The 14610-nt window shown below is 39.3% G+C and overlaps 1 protein-coding gene across 1 annotated transcript; it reads right to left on the bottom strand.

Annotated features, from left to right (window-relative positions):
* Positions 1-257: 257 nt before the first annotated feature.
* On the bottom strand, positions 258-13873 carry LOC140997797 (S-adenosylhomocysteine hydrolase-like protein 1). The gene is made up of 17 exons (XM_073467831.1): positions 13392-13873; positions 9130-9241; positions 8784-8927; positions 8496-8596; positions 8055-8157; positions 7307-7401; positions 6730-6836; positions 6493-6609; positions 5557-5620; positions 5149-5237; positions 4819-4889; positions 4633-4727; positions 4387-4485; positions 3913-3981; positions 3668-3746; positions 3347-3467; positions 258-3146 (listed from the first exon to the last, which is right to left on the bottom strand). Exons 1-17 carry the CDS (start codon positions 13569-13571, stop codon positions 3140-3142), a joined length of 1653 nt encoding a protein of 550 aa, XP_073323932.1. The 5' UTR covers positions 13572-13873; the 3' UTR covers positions 258-3139.
* Between the last annotated feature and the right edge of the window lie 737 nt (positions 13874-14610).

Raw genomic sequence — 14610 nt, 5'->3', positions numbered from 1 at the left:
TCCTTATTCATTTATCCTTTTTCCCCTCTGGTTTTATGTTTTCATTAATGTGATGGTGGGATTTCTCCAAAATGGAAACATTCTCTATTTCTAATGCTCCAAGTGCGGTACCTATTTATTGCATTCATGGTGATAAAATTATATCCAAAATCCTCAAACAAAATTACAGTGTGTCATTGCCACAAATGTAAACATGTAAGTTATATATGCAATGAATTTGGCCTAATCATGTCTGTAAAATGATGCATCTGAGCCACTTTTTAAGTCAAACAGCAGTTTATTAAAGGGAACTGTGCACAGCAAGTTAACAAGGGTGTACACTGCTGAAATCGTGTTCTTCAAACTAAACTACAGTTAAGAGTGTTGAAAATATAGGCCTACTTTATAACTACTATATCATCTACAGATCTTCATCTCCACATCTCAACTTCAAACCAGCAACAGTGTACAACTGTACAACAAAATCACAGTGGTATGCTTATTCAATTCAGTTTGACAAGAGGCAAGCTGTTTGCTCCAGTGATAAGACATTCATTTGTCTCTGTAGTTGAGTTAATACTAGGTTAAAATTACTGTGATTGGTTGTAAAACAAAAGGAATTGATAATAAAAGGGAATTTTTCTAGTGCTATTGTGAAAATACCACTGTGTGTGATTGTTACAAGAAATAAAACTAGGATGGGACATATACATTGAAATCAAAGTGAAAAGTACATACTGCCAGTACAACAAAATTTACTTCTAATGTCTAAAATTGTTAGTCATCTTACAGTAATGTGGATTTCTTTAATTGATGTGTAATCATTAAAATACTTTTGACAGAGGAAAACTGTGGATGTGTTGCTGCATAGCTCTCACTGCATACTGCAGAAAAACAACCATGTTGGGCATTGCCATACTTGGAGAAACACACAGATGTACATGAATATAAATTACTAAGTGAGTCACAAGGCACTGTCAACTGCCCAGTAACCATGGTTACAGCACTCATCTTGCTGACAATGATGTCCTCACTGAAAGTCCTTAAAGCTGATAGTGCAAAGATAAAAGCACTTCATAGTAGCATTATGTAAGCTACTGTACAGTTAAACAGCAGTGACAAAAATCAATCAATTAAAAATGGAGAGAAAAAAAATATATACAGGTATTAGCTGTAACTCTGCAGATGAAGTTTAAATTTTGTGCAGGGTGATTTAAAATATGAGGATACTGAGTAAAAAAACAAACAAATGTAACACCTCACAAGGTGGCAAACGCTTGGCAAGAACAGTAATACTGTCAACTGTTTGGAGTAAAATCAGCCCACAGATTACCAGCGTGAAATACAGCATGTTGTGATGTGTTGAAGAGCTTTAAATTCAGCAAGAGACGACGACAACCTGCGCACTACTTTGAATTAAAAAAAGAATCACTCAACCAAGTCATCCACTGTGGCCACTATTTTAAAAATATTACAAGTAAATAAAGAGGAGCAAAAGTGTCATAATACGTTTGTGCACTTAACAAGCCTAACGAAACAGTGCGTAAGCCTTTTGAAGAATGAAAACCGTCAGGTAACCAGACAAAAGACTGTTATCAGAATAGCTATAATGATGGTGCAATGCTACAAAAGAACACAGAAGGTAACGCTAACACAACTGTTTAGATAAATGTGCTGACAGAGAAAGCTTATTCATGTTTAGGCCCAGAGTATTTGGATGTCTAAGTTTACTTTGCGTTTGTTAACTCGTTAAATGTAAAAACAGACATCGTCTAGTCAACACAAGATCAGAGTCTTGTGACAAATCTAACAACTTCTGCAAATACCACACTGAGACCAGCTGATCAGAGGCTGTTGCATATACAGAAAAACATACTGTGTGTAACACTGTTCTGTGACTTGAGTTAGCTTTACACAGAATAAACATAGCTGCAGATGACTTGCAATGATTTTGATCATAGTATCAAAATCTCTAAAGCTATTTTACAGTTCTACTGTAAATAAGTGAGTTTGACGCTGAGTTTATAGATACTAACGTCAAAGAGTGTTGATCTGGTAAAAAATATATTTACACATAATTTGAGATATTTGAACAACCTGAGGTGCTATTCTTTACAAACACCAAAACCCCATAAATGAACACATCTTTCCGGGAAAATGAAGGCAAAGCTCCCTTCCTATGTTTGCTAAGGTCAAAAAAGTTCCTTTTTTACCCAGATCTGCTGAAGGTTAGCAGTAATGTGGATGGTATTACAGAGAACATTTCTTCTTTATCTCATGGATGGAATGTATGAAGTTAAGTGAGTACTGCCACATCAAAGCAGAAAACAAACTTTAAAGCTGCATCAAGCGATTTTTGACCAGTGGGGGCAAAAAAAACTCACAGAAACACAGCCCTGATTGATAATCAGATTATCGAGTTGTTATGGCTCATTGGGAAGCAAACAATTGCCGACTTAAACATTCAGAAGACACACAGCAACATCTTAATGGTAGTCAAATTCTTGGCCTGCTGATAAATGTATGGCCTTTTAGCTCTGATTTGGTCCACCCTCTCCTGAGAAACACATCTGGAGCATGACTTTCATCACCAGCCAGGAGTTAACATGAGCTTTGTCACTTTGTGTAAGGTGAGACTTGTCTAATACCGGAGGTCAGAGTAGAGCTAACAATGTTTACAAAGCTCAGTGAGCTTCAGAGTTTCGTAGGATTGGAATTTCAAGTGACCCTTTAACATTATATGGAGGAATTTTACATTTGTACTTTAAAAGTATCGCTTAGTGCAGGTTTAACTGATTTCACAACTAACCATTAACATTTCACAACAACTATAACCTTTCCTCGTCACACTCTTTTGGCACAATAAATTGATACATTATTCAATATCTATCAGAACTCCAAAATAACCAAGGAAGGAATAGATAAAATTGATATACTGTAAGTGCTGTGGTTACAGTGACTTATCATAGCCAGCTGGGTGCCCTGTGCAGTTCTGTAGGACGCAGCAAGAAAAGAGAAAGCTTGCTGTTTACAGAATACAACTAAATATAAGCTGTGCATCCTGTGAAGAGTATAAAATACAATATACATAAATGTTTGTTTTGTCTGAGGGGTGGATGATGTTGGGTTTAGATGGTCAGAGATGTGGTTCCCCCGCAGACTAATACCTGTGAATACCAACAACAAGTTTAGATAGAGAATGCTTACTGGGAAAATACAAATCGTAAGTGAGACAAAATTAGCAATTTGACTCATTAATTAATTTTGATATTTCATAGTCAAAACAATTATCTAATCACAATAAATCACATTACTCATGAATTATTAGGTTATAGTTTCACTACTATTCTGTAGTCAAACTGTGTACCTGTAGTAGTTGGGTTTAAAGGGACCGTTCTTATTCAGGCCAAGATATTTTGCCTGCTCATCAGTCAGCTCTGTCAGGTGGGCCTCAAAAGTGGCCAGATGCAGACTGGCGACATATTCATCTGAAACACACCAATATGATTTAATAAGACAGAGATACAGACGAATGCACAAGACTCAACACAGGAAATCAACTTATATCTAACGGGTAGATTTTCACTAACACAGTCAGTTACAGCACACAATCACCAGAGGGCATGAGTAATGTTACTGTGAACACGTAACTACTACAGGTCAAGGTTAAGTATCTAAATATCCTCACCCATCTTCTTGGGAAGCAAGTAAACATCCTGCTTGTATCGTCCCTCAGGAGCGTTGTACAACTCTATAAGGGCCAGGGCCTGAACACAAACATGGATCAATAATACTGTTGAAACAGGATGCACATGATGGATTTAATGAAGTCCAATACATGTAAATAAGCACATGGTGAAACCAATAACTACTGTTTGTCTTTAGCTGCTGTAAAGTTTATTGCCGGCTGTTTGGAAAGAATCAACATGTTACCTGAGTGGTGGCTGTGATGGACAAGACGAAAGTAGGAACGGTGGAGCAGCTGAGATTAAGGAGACGTCCCTATAGAGGAAAGCAACATGTTAGCAAGAATGAAAAGTTAAAAAAGCAAGTTTAAGTTTTGCTGTTCCAACATAATAAAACCTTGTAATTAAATGTGCGATTGTGTTCTTTACATGACAAAAATTGAGACTGGTTATTGTCAGAAAATTCATCAGTTTGCAGTGGGTAGTTATAGGTGGGTCCTTTGTTTATATTAAGAATGTTTTCTACAAATTCAATTGTTTTCTTTTTACACACCATCTAAATAATGTTTGTATGCTGCATACAACAGTAGTTCTATTTATGACATATGTTATTTGCTCTATTTGTTGTTCACTTGCTTTAAACTGATAGCAAGTAAAAGAATATTATTGGTTTTCCACAAATGAGACAAACAGATTAATAAAGAAGTTCACATCGCATTACCTCAGCCAGAAGGATGACCCTCTTGCCATCAGGCCAAATGACGTGATCCACCTGAGAGCGCACTCTCTCCCAGGTCAGCTCGGGGGTCCGAAGACTTGCCTGCAAGAGACGACAATAAACAGTCCCCCTCATGTTCTCGACGAGGGTTCGGCACAATGCACTCATACACACCGGTTAAAAATGTAAGCATCTTAAGTACATATTAACTCAGTCTGTAGGATATACAGCACCTCGTCCACTTCTTACCACATCAATCTCAGTGTTGGAGTGGCCCATGTTACAGACAATAGAGCCGTTTTTCATCCGGTCCAGCTGGTCTCTGGTCACCACATTTTTGTTCCCTGCAGAAAAAACACATTCACATCAATCACAGATTAAAAATTTAATCTCACATTAGTGCATCCCAATCAGCATGATTTCAAGGGGAGTTACCAGTGCATGTGATGATGACATCAACCTGGCGAATGACCTCATTCAACTTGACCACCCTGAATCCGTCCATGCTGTTTGTAACACACAAGAGAGAAAAAAAAGAGGTTCAGCATTCAGCCTCAGTGAGGACAAACTGGAGAGTATCAATTATTTATTGACAAGCAGCTAAATTCAGCTGAAGGGCCAGACTCCCTGTTGGGTTTATGTAGTGAGTTTGAGTTTAGTCATCTCACAGTGCGCTTGTTAAATAATTGACAAAACTTGCTATGCTGTTATCCATACTGCTGTCTATTCATATACTGAGAGATCAGCCTAGTATGTTTTCCTCACCAGGCCTGCAGGCCACAGATGGGATCAATCTCTGTTACATAGACGATGGCTCCCAGAGCTTTCAGAGCAGCACAACATCCTTTACCAACCTGAAAAGACAAAATAATTATTTTGTGACCTTAATAAAGAAATTACTTTCGTCAGTATCAAAACACAAGCCCATCAAGGCTCAATGTATTGACCATGACAACCCTACTAATCCCAATGCCATGCAAACCTTGATCCTTTAACATCATCTAGACTCAACAGCCTGACACTGATATATTCAATGTGATGACAGCTATGTGTGTTATGAGTCCTTGGCCTTTGTTGTCTGTCTTTGAGCATTACAATATGTCATCATGTATGCGTCCCTAGCTTTATGATCAAGATTAGTGTGGCATGTTAACATTAAAAGAAGTATCTCACCTCACCGTACCCACATACGACCACCTGTTTGCCTCCGAACATGACATCTGTGGTTCTCTTCAAGCTAGAGATGTTTGAGACAAAAAAATTAGCACCTTCTGTGGCGGTGACAGACTGCCAGTCTGTGTCTGTGTGACTCCAAAATCTGGTACTGTTTGTACTAAAAGCTTTCCCACTACAAAAAAAACATTTACTGAGCTGTCCTTAAGGGCAAGTCATCAAGTCATGTGTTTTCTGTGACGGTATAACTTTCTATAGGTGGGGATAATATGACACGTCTGCAAAATAATAATAACATTCTGTTATTTCACAAACAGATCATCAGTTTCCTTAAATGTCCCAGTACAATAAATCATTGGTGTCATTATTCATAATGGAACACCTGCTACAAGACATCAGTGTACTTTACAGATATTTAATCAGAAGGAACAGCAGTTAATTACGGTGAGTTAGTGGTGAGGTCAGAAAGCACTGACTCAACAGCTACATGTTGTTAAAGAGTACAAGACTATTTGTACACTGCCATGGTGATAATTAACAGGTGGGTAATAAATACAACCGTCATGTTCTCAGGCTGTTTTGTGCCGTGTTAAGCAGAGTTTTCAGTGTGCACAGTAGGAGTATTACAAGGGCAACAGCTTTTTAAAAAGCCGTTGAGGTGACATGTGAATCTGATCTCTATGGAGCGATAGTCCTGTGACGGTAGCAATGTTTCCTGACCTTTACGTCACTCCAGCGTTACAATAGACAATGTTCTGCTGTTAGGCATGTGTGACAGATTAGTTTCACGGCACAAGCAAAGGGCAGTTGTTGGATGTTACATTTCTTTCAAAGCTTAGCTGTCCAATAAACAAACTGAAGTGTTTCATCATCCATTTGACTTTGTTATTACAAAGCCTTCCAACAACAAAATACCTCAAACCTAAGCCCACTCACCCGTCCAGGATTGACTCTCTGCAGCAGTACAGGTTGTCAAACTTCTGCTTTGTCACAGAGTCATTTACATTCATAGCAGGCACACACAGCTTTCCAGCTTTAGACAGCTGATACAACCTAGAAAGAGGAAAACAGGAAGGTGGAAACATTTCACTTCATGTTGGTGCGTGTTGCTCTGGTTGTGTAACTGAATATTTTATAGCTAGTGTATACATCTATTATTAGGCAGTAAATTACCTGTGAACTCCAGTGACACTCTCCTCTACAATGCCCCTGATCTTCTTGAATACATTGGGGTATTTCTTGTACATCCAGTGTGTCAAGTCTCCTCCATCATCAAGGATCTAATGGATAAAAAATATGATTTCATTTTATGATCATGAATGTTAGTTAAAGCAGCTAGCAGCTTTCATTTTTTTGTTGATTCTAGTGACCCCTGTGGACAAAAGCGGTAAGATCTTGATCTGGCTAGCACATGCATTTACTTTGGAAGCAAGTGAAAGAAAGATGCAGCAAATTTTTATTACTATTTTTCTTTTATAATCACAGCTGGCATTAAAAATGACAATGGTCTCATTTGCTTATGTACGTCATATAGAGGCATTATTGTTTTATAACCAGTTTAAAGTTCCTTGTAGTACGTTCAAGAGGCACACAGGCAAATTTATTCAGTGTGAGACAAAAATTGATGTACAAATGTGTTTGTCTATATCATTCACATATCACAGTGCTGTAGATTGCTACACAAACTGTCCCCTCAAAAAAAAAAACACTGTTCCCTCAAAAAACTAGAAAATCAATTGTTTTCACGTACCATGTTAGGCTGCCAACCCTCAGTGTTGATACAGTGGTCAATACACCACCAGAAATCATCCTCAGACTCCCCTTTCCAGGCAAACACAGACACACCTGAAACAAAACAGATGGGACACATCCTCAAGAACTGTCTATCAACAACCCCATGTTTGTCTACCATCTTGGGAATTATTCAGAAAAACTGACCCGTCGAGCTCAAAATTCTGTAATAATTCTAATTACATATTTGTCAACATGTCATTTAGTGCACCTCCAAAGAGATAATGTGAATTTCATTCAGTAACATTAGTTTTTTTGTAGATAAAACAGCTCAGCGTGAAGTAGTTGCACAACAATAACTCACTGAACAGTAGACACAAACTCAAGCACCCAAAACATGCATGATCTCCACTGAGTGACTCCTAAATCTGTGGTGACCCCCCAAGCTTGTCACATCATGAAAGGTCTGCTGCTGAAGTTTAGTACATACTTAAAGCATCACATAGCAACCACAGATAAAAGGCTCAAGTAGAGCTGTTCCCTCACTGAATGGCAAATCTTATATGTTCCCATTATCGCTGCAGGGCTGATTTTTCAAGAGTTTATTAAACATTTCCAAACAGTATCCCTGGTTCTAGGAGACATGAGGCGCTAACATGGCAAAGCACAACTCTGCTCATGTATGATTTCTATTCCTCAGTGTTAGATAGGAGCAGAAACAGTGTTCATTGTAAAACTAAATGTTCTTCGCCTTCTCTTCTGCTTACCGTTCTCTGACAGAGCTGCAGCCACTTCATTCTGTGTCGAGTATATGTTACATGCAGTCCAGCGGCACTGAGCCCCGAGAGCCACCAGAGTCTCGATCAGCACCTGGGCACACACAGGTAGGGAAGAAGTGGACGAGAAAATAGTCATGATAGAGCTATTCACTGCACACAAACAGACGGACACTCTGTTGGATCGGCTGGTTGTTGATGGCTGATGAGTTGTCCTTGAAACACAGCCAGTGGTGTATTTTATGGGACTACAGACAAGTCCCCCTTCACACTTTAATCATTTAAGACTCTAAAATGAGAGTTGGTGTTTTATGGACAGTGTGTGGTTCAGAAACTGTGACTAAAATTGACCTAATCCTGAGTAACAGGCACTATCAAACTGTAGCATTTGCTTGGACCGTTGGAGCTCAATGTCAGAGAGAAATGTCTTACTGCAGTCTGGGCAGTGATGTGAGTGCAGCCCACAATTTTGGCACCTGCCAATGGTTTCTCACTCTGCGCTCTCTTCCTGAGTGAGATGAGTGCTGACATGTCTGAAAACAAGAGAACATAAAAACAGGAGAGTGAGAAAGACAGCAACACAGACGTAACTCAAATTTTGCCACTCTGAGCAGCAAATAAGTAAAATTAAATAACATCAAACATTTTATATACCAGAAAACAGAATAATGCTGGATTTAGATGTGAATTAGACAGTAGTGAAGAGACTTTGTGTCTCACCTTGTTCTGCAATCTCGATCTCACGTCTGCCAAATTCAGCCTGTTTGATGTTCTTGACACAGAAGTCGCTGCTGCCTTTGGTGTTGACCTGAGTTTTGTCCCGTGGTGAGGTCTCATCGTCAGAGCTATCCGTGTAGGATGCAGCTGCACAGGAAACAAAGTCATCAAAGAACTCACCAAATTTAAGCCACTGAGGAGTAAAGCATTTGAACAGGCGTCCCAGCGGTGTTCAATGTGCTTAAAGGCTTGCTCTCTAGAGTTTAAATAAAAACTGTGAGAGCACAACATTTAAAGTAAACACACTGATCTATTTTGAGTAGTGAATATGGCTGTCTTTCCCTCTTACCGGAGCTGTAGCTGTCTGTGGATGACTGAGAGATGGAGCGGGACAGGGAGCGACGGCCTGCCTTCGTGGGGAACCTGCTGAACTCCTGCTTGTCCTCCACGAACTGGATTTGCTGTTATAAAAAGAAAAGGCCATGTTACCACTGCACATTTAAGGCTTTCATTGCAATTGTAAAAGCTCATATTATAGTTCAGCAGTGGCTGGGCAGGGAGTTGGGTTTTATATTATACACTACATTCTTGTTCGAGGTCTTGTTTATATTGCCTTGGCTTTGACCAGATTTGGATGGAGCTAAATGAAGATCTTTGCTAAAAACACTTTGGCAACATGATAATCCTACTCAAACTTTAAAGCTTGTTTTGTCGTATTGACAAAAATAGATTTCTGGCAGCAGACCAAAACACGTTGCGCCATCAAAACAGATGTCCCAGAATTAAGCTGCCAAAGCCAAAATGTTTCTTGGGATTCAGTTTAACACTCCCCTGTTGCTATTCTAAAACTTCCAAACGGATAAAATCACAAACAAAAGCACACAACTCTCCCACCTGAAATCAGATAATTAGCAGTATTAACAGACCACAGCACTTCCACTGTTGTATGTAAAACTAGTTTTATTTCATTTGCTATTGAAAATGATAATAACCTGTGAAATGCATTATAATATTGTAATGTTGAACAATGTTGTGGTATGACAGTAATTTGCAGTTTAATCTCCTGCTCATTGCAAATTTTTCTAAATTCAAATGAGTAGTTTGTGCATACTCAGTTGGAGTTGTGTGTAAGAGGAAGGAGCTGGTGTTTTTGTTGTGTGTACATAGCTTTGTGCCTGGTCAGCTAACTTTTTTTCTTTATAACACAGCAGTAACTAAATGTTTTTGTTGACAAGGATTTTTATGAGATGGTGAGAAAAAATTCTCCAGGTGCTGAAATGTTAGTTTATTAGGTACGCAGAAGTTGTCCGGCAGATCTCTACACCTCAGCATTTCCAGAGAATGTTTTCTTTGCCAGACCAGGTGAGATATTTTCCTATTTTAACTCTGAGATATAAAGAACCTGAGCATTGGGGAATAAAACAGACGAACAGTGTGAGTATGATACCATTCCTGTCTTGAATATCTCTCAGCTTTATTCTCTTCATCTTAAATGAGAGTCAGATTCTTCATTCTGGTCAGTCTCTAGTTTCAAGTTTAGGCCTTGTACTGAAAAACCTCCACATACCAGTGAAAATAGCACGGCAACAAGGAACAATGTGAAGTAGTTTTCTTGAGATTAAGGGGACAAGACATCACATTTTTTCCCCCCTTGGACAGGACAGAACGAGGTGGGCTGCAGGGTCCCAAAGCCCGGCTGATACTGACCAACTTTAATTCCCTCAGATTTGATTATTAAAGAGCCATTTTAAAGATTGTTTTTATTCACTGCAATACAATGAAGGGCTCCAGGCTAACCTCTTACGCTTTTTGCACTGGTGCACCTAACTTTTTCCATTTAGGAGGACCAGAATATAATTTCAGTGACCCAATAATACATTTTAATTCAATTTACTAACACATTTGGTAAACAATTGTTCATAGGAATTAATGTGATGGTAAATGTTTTTCCTCATTTAAATCACAGCACACACAACAAGAAATTTCAGTAACAAAGTACTAGTGTCGAAGTGATGATGGCGACGTTGACTTTCCCCTACACTGAATGTGCACCTGTTTATCATAATGTATTAAAGAGGACTTAGAGGATTTTCTGTGTGCTACTTTCCAGAATATTATTTATTTGTTTACGTTTCCTTTACGGCAGTATTTGTCATGTAATCGCTGGCACTGTTTAGTTTTTTAATGCCTTTCAAAGAGATTACTGGGATATGATTAAAAGGAGAATGGTTGAGTGGCTGGAACAACAACCACACAAGACTCCATATTCAACCATCCTTCTTGAACTTCATTTCCATGCAACTTTTCTTAACCATTGTAGTGATGAGCGTCTACAAGCCACCTTAATCGCAGCTGTATATGTTATCAGTGTTGTCATGACTGTTGTCAGCAACAACGTGTGCGTTCTGGTTAATAAAGGAGCAGGTTAAATTTACAGGGGATTCTTTTTAATCGTTACTGTATACGACAACCATCAATGCCTAAATATTAACTACAGGACATAAACATTAAACAAAACATCTGTAACATAACACCTTAACATAAGCTAATCATTTCTGTGTCAAAACAAATGTCCTCCACTGGGCTTTGACCCCAAATCACTGAGTGCATAAACCACATGGACACAGCAAACAGTCCTCTGGTCTGCCTCCAAAATGGGCTGGGGCTAACTTTGACCCGACGTGGTGGATGTGGACTTTTCTTGCTGTGTCGTAAAAACTTGAACATTAATTAATTCATATTCAAATAATTAATGAATATTCTCATCTTACTGGCATCACATTAAATAACGTGAAGTATTATTATAAAGTTTCCCAAAAGCACACATCTATTGAGTGAGTACGACTGATTTCAATCCAAATCTTCCCTCAATTATTTTCCAACAAACTGTTCTATTTAACATTGCACGCCGATGATTGCTGTAATATTAGGTCCCTCTTAGGAGAGAATGAGGATATGAAACAACTGGTCTATAATGAGGCTATGTATATAAATCACATGCTGAGAGTGTTGAGACTTTGCATTTTACAGTTTCCTGACCACAGTTGACTTTATTTATACACTCAGTTTCCATTTTATTAGGTACACCGAGCTTAAATCAATGCAGGCTGATACAAAAGTCCTGCAATAAATGATACAGTATGTTCCTGAAAGTTATGATGTTCCGTTTTTGTAGAAACCGCTATAGAGGAGTCTCCTGCCTTCCGGGAGGAGGATGAGGAGCCTCCGAGCGAGAACCAGCAGACTGAGAGACAGTTTCATTCATCAGGCCATCAGGATGCTGAACTCCCTCCCAGCGCTGCCCCCCCTTCCTTCTCCTTCTCCGCCCGCTGCCCCCACTAACTATGGACATTGTTGACCCCCCCCCCCCATGGCACCAGCCACTTTTACAACTCAAAAACACTTTAAAATCTATTTGCACTGTGTAAGAATGTTTACAATTTCATTGTCATAGACCAGTTTACACCATTTTATACTGTCATATTTATATCAAACTGCCATATTTATATCTATATTTATATCCAATCCCAATACTGACATACCTATTCCACACTATTTATATCTCCGGACTTTATATTCCCGAATGTCTCTTAGCTGTACATATTTTATTTTTATTTTTATTTTTAGATCTATATTTCTATTTTATTTTATATTCTTATATTTCTTATTTCTGTCTGGACAGAGGGAAACACAATTTCAATTCTCTGTATGTCTTGTACATATTGCAGTTTTGACAATAAAGTCGACTTTGAACTTTGAACTTTGATTCGGCTGTATGATCATTTTGGGGGATGTAGTTTGTGGTGTTGTTCTTGTGTCTGTGCATTTTGTCTTTAACTGGTAGTCATTTATCAGCACCAACTTAAATGAGGTGTGCAAATACTTTCCACTCTAGCTACTAGATTTTATTGTGCAACCCTTCCTTGTTCCTTGAAGGTGTCAGTTAACACCCTCCTTTTGTTAACGTTCTCAGTCCTTGATTTCTAATAACAGTCGCCCCATCATACTTAAGTACAATTTTAAAGGTACTAATATTTCCATTTTGTGCTGCTTTATACCTCCTCTCAGAGCCTAAGTAGTGCATTTTTAAATCAGTGTCTTTTATCCGCGCTCGGACACAAAAAACACAGATGCCGATAATCTGTAAAATGTTGAATATCGGCCCTGATTATCGTCCAGGCTGCTAATCTGTCTACATCTAATATATAACATAGATACATATACATAATTAATCTGCCTGTTCCTGCAGTGATGTGTAGGCTTTATTTTGCATCACAGAGTGAAACAATCCAGATTAATTTATATCCTTTGTTGTGTGGATTATTATAGAGCTATCGTTTTCTAATATTTATAACTGTACATTCCATTAGATGTGTCAACATTGTTGGAACATTATTATAGGCTGTTGGCTTCATTTAGCAAAGCACTGGAGGATATATACACTCACAGTAGTATATAGTGTGTGGCCAGTACTATAACATGTTGTACACCCCAGTGTTTCAGGTACCCCGTGCAGCCAAGTGAGCAGCAAACACAGATGAATAAAGTAAAATAGCTACTGACAGAAGTAAAAACAGTGTGCAGTTATTCAGGGCTGGTGTGGAGTCTCACCTTCTTCACTGGTTTGTGAGTGGGCACAGCGCTGAAGGCGGACGACAGCTCTCCCATGTTCATTTCGCTGTTCTTGCTCACGGTCATGGCTGAGTATTTTTCCGCTACGTTTTCGCTCTCTTTCACCTCTTTGCTCGCCTGTTTCACCTCCAGCTTCGCCTCTCCGGACGGCTCTGACATGTTGTCGGTGGCCTGTCTAACGTTACCTGCTCAGAAATGCAGCAGTCGTCGCGTTAAGCCCTCTGTGGTGGGGACGTCACACGCTATCGTCAGTGATATCCTCTCCTCGCGCTGCTAGCAGGCTGCTCCGCAACGACGAGTGGAAGAGAGGCTTTTCAAATTACGGACATGTACAAAAGCGAAAGTAAATATAACTCCCGTGTGTGTTTCACTATGATTTAGCGCTGACGGATATCGTTAAGTTGTCTGTTATGGTGCGTTCAGTGCAGCCGTGTTGGTCCCTGCTGGCTCAGCTGTCACCTGGCTGAGTAACTTAGTGGGCGGCAACTAACAGACTGAGGGGGCGGTGACTTACACAGCTGCGTTCAGGGACAGTAGTCTTTTAATAACTTTATCCACTTCGCGATCTAAGCAGGAAGTGTCTGTGAAGTATGCAATCTGCAGCAATTTGCATAACATGCTGTTTTGCCGGTTATTATTTCCTGCCCGTACACTGTTTTGTTCGAGCAGGAAATTAGAGAGACAGACATCGCTTAAGCTTACATCTTAACATCTTTTTTTCAGTTGTGGAGGACATTGTTTCATATTATGTTTGAGAGATGTTAGTCCCCATGAATTGATTAAAGTAATTGTGTAATTCTACAAATGCGAACACCCGTCCGTGTGTGGGACCGGGACAGGGGTACAGCGTTGAAACAGGCAGTTCCCAGGGTCTTTGAACGCAACATTAAGCTGAATCCTCAGCACGCATGCTCCCTTTGGCTGGCTCCTGATTGCGAAAATACACACTACAGTCACTCGTGAGTATCTCTCGTCACGAAACAGTGTGCCTGAGGAAGTAGATTTTCCCTTTCTGCATTTGCCACGAATATTTCAGATAATACGTATGACACACTGCCATGTCCCACTACTTACCCTGTGTCAGTTCTGTGTCAGTTCCAGTTACAATCAGCTGAACGGCACATTGTTATAACATTATTCCTGTATAAATGATTCACTATCATTATTCCAGTGGCATTCACACACAGTGACTGCCCAG

This window comes from Pagrus major, chromosome 6 (assembly GCF_040436345.1).
Source record: "Pagrus major chromosome 6, Pma_NU_1.0".
NCBI lineage: Eukaryota > Metazoa > Chordata > Actinopteri > Spariformes > Sparidae > Pagrus > Pagrus major.
The sequence above is the reverse complement of the archived record's forward strand: the minus strand, read 5'-3'. Positions and strand labels throughout refer to the sequence as shown.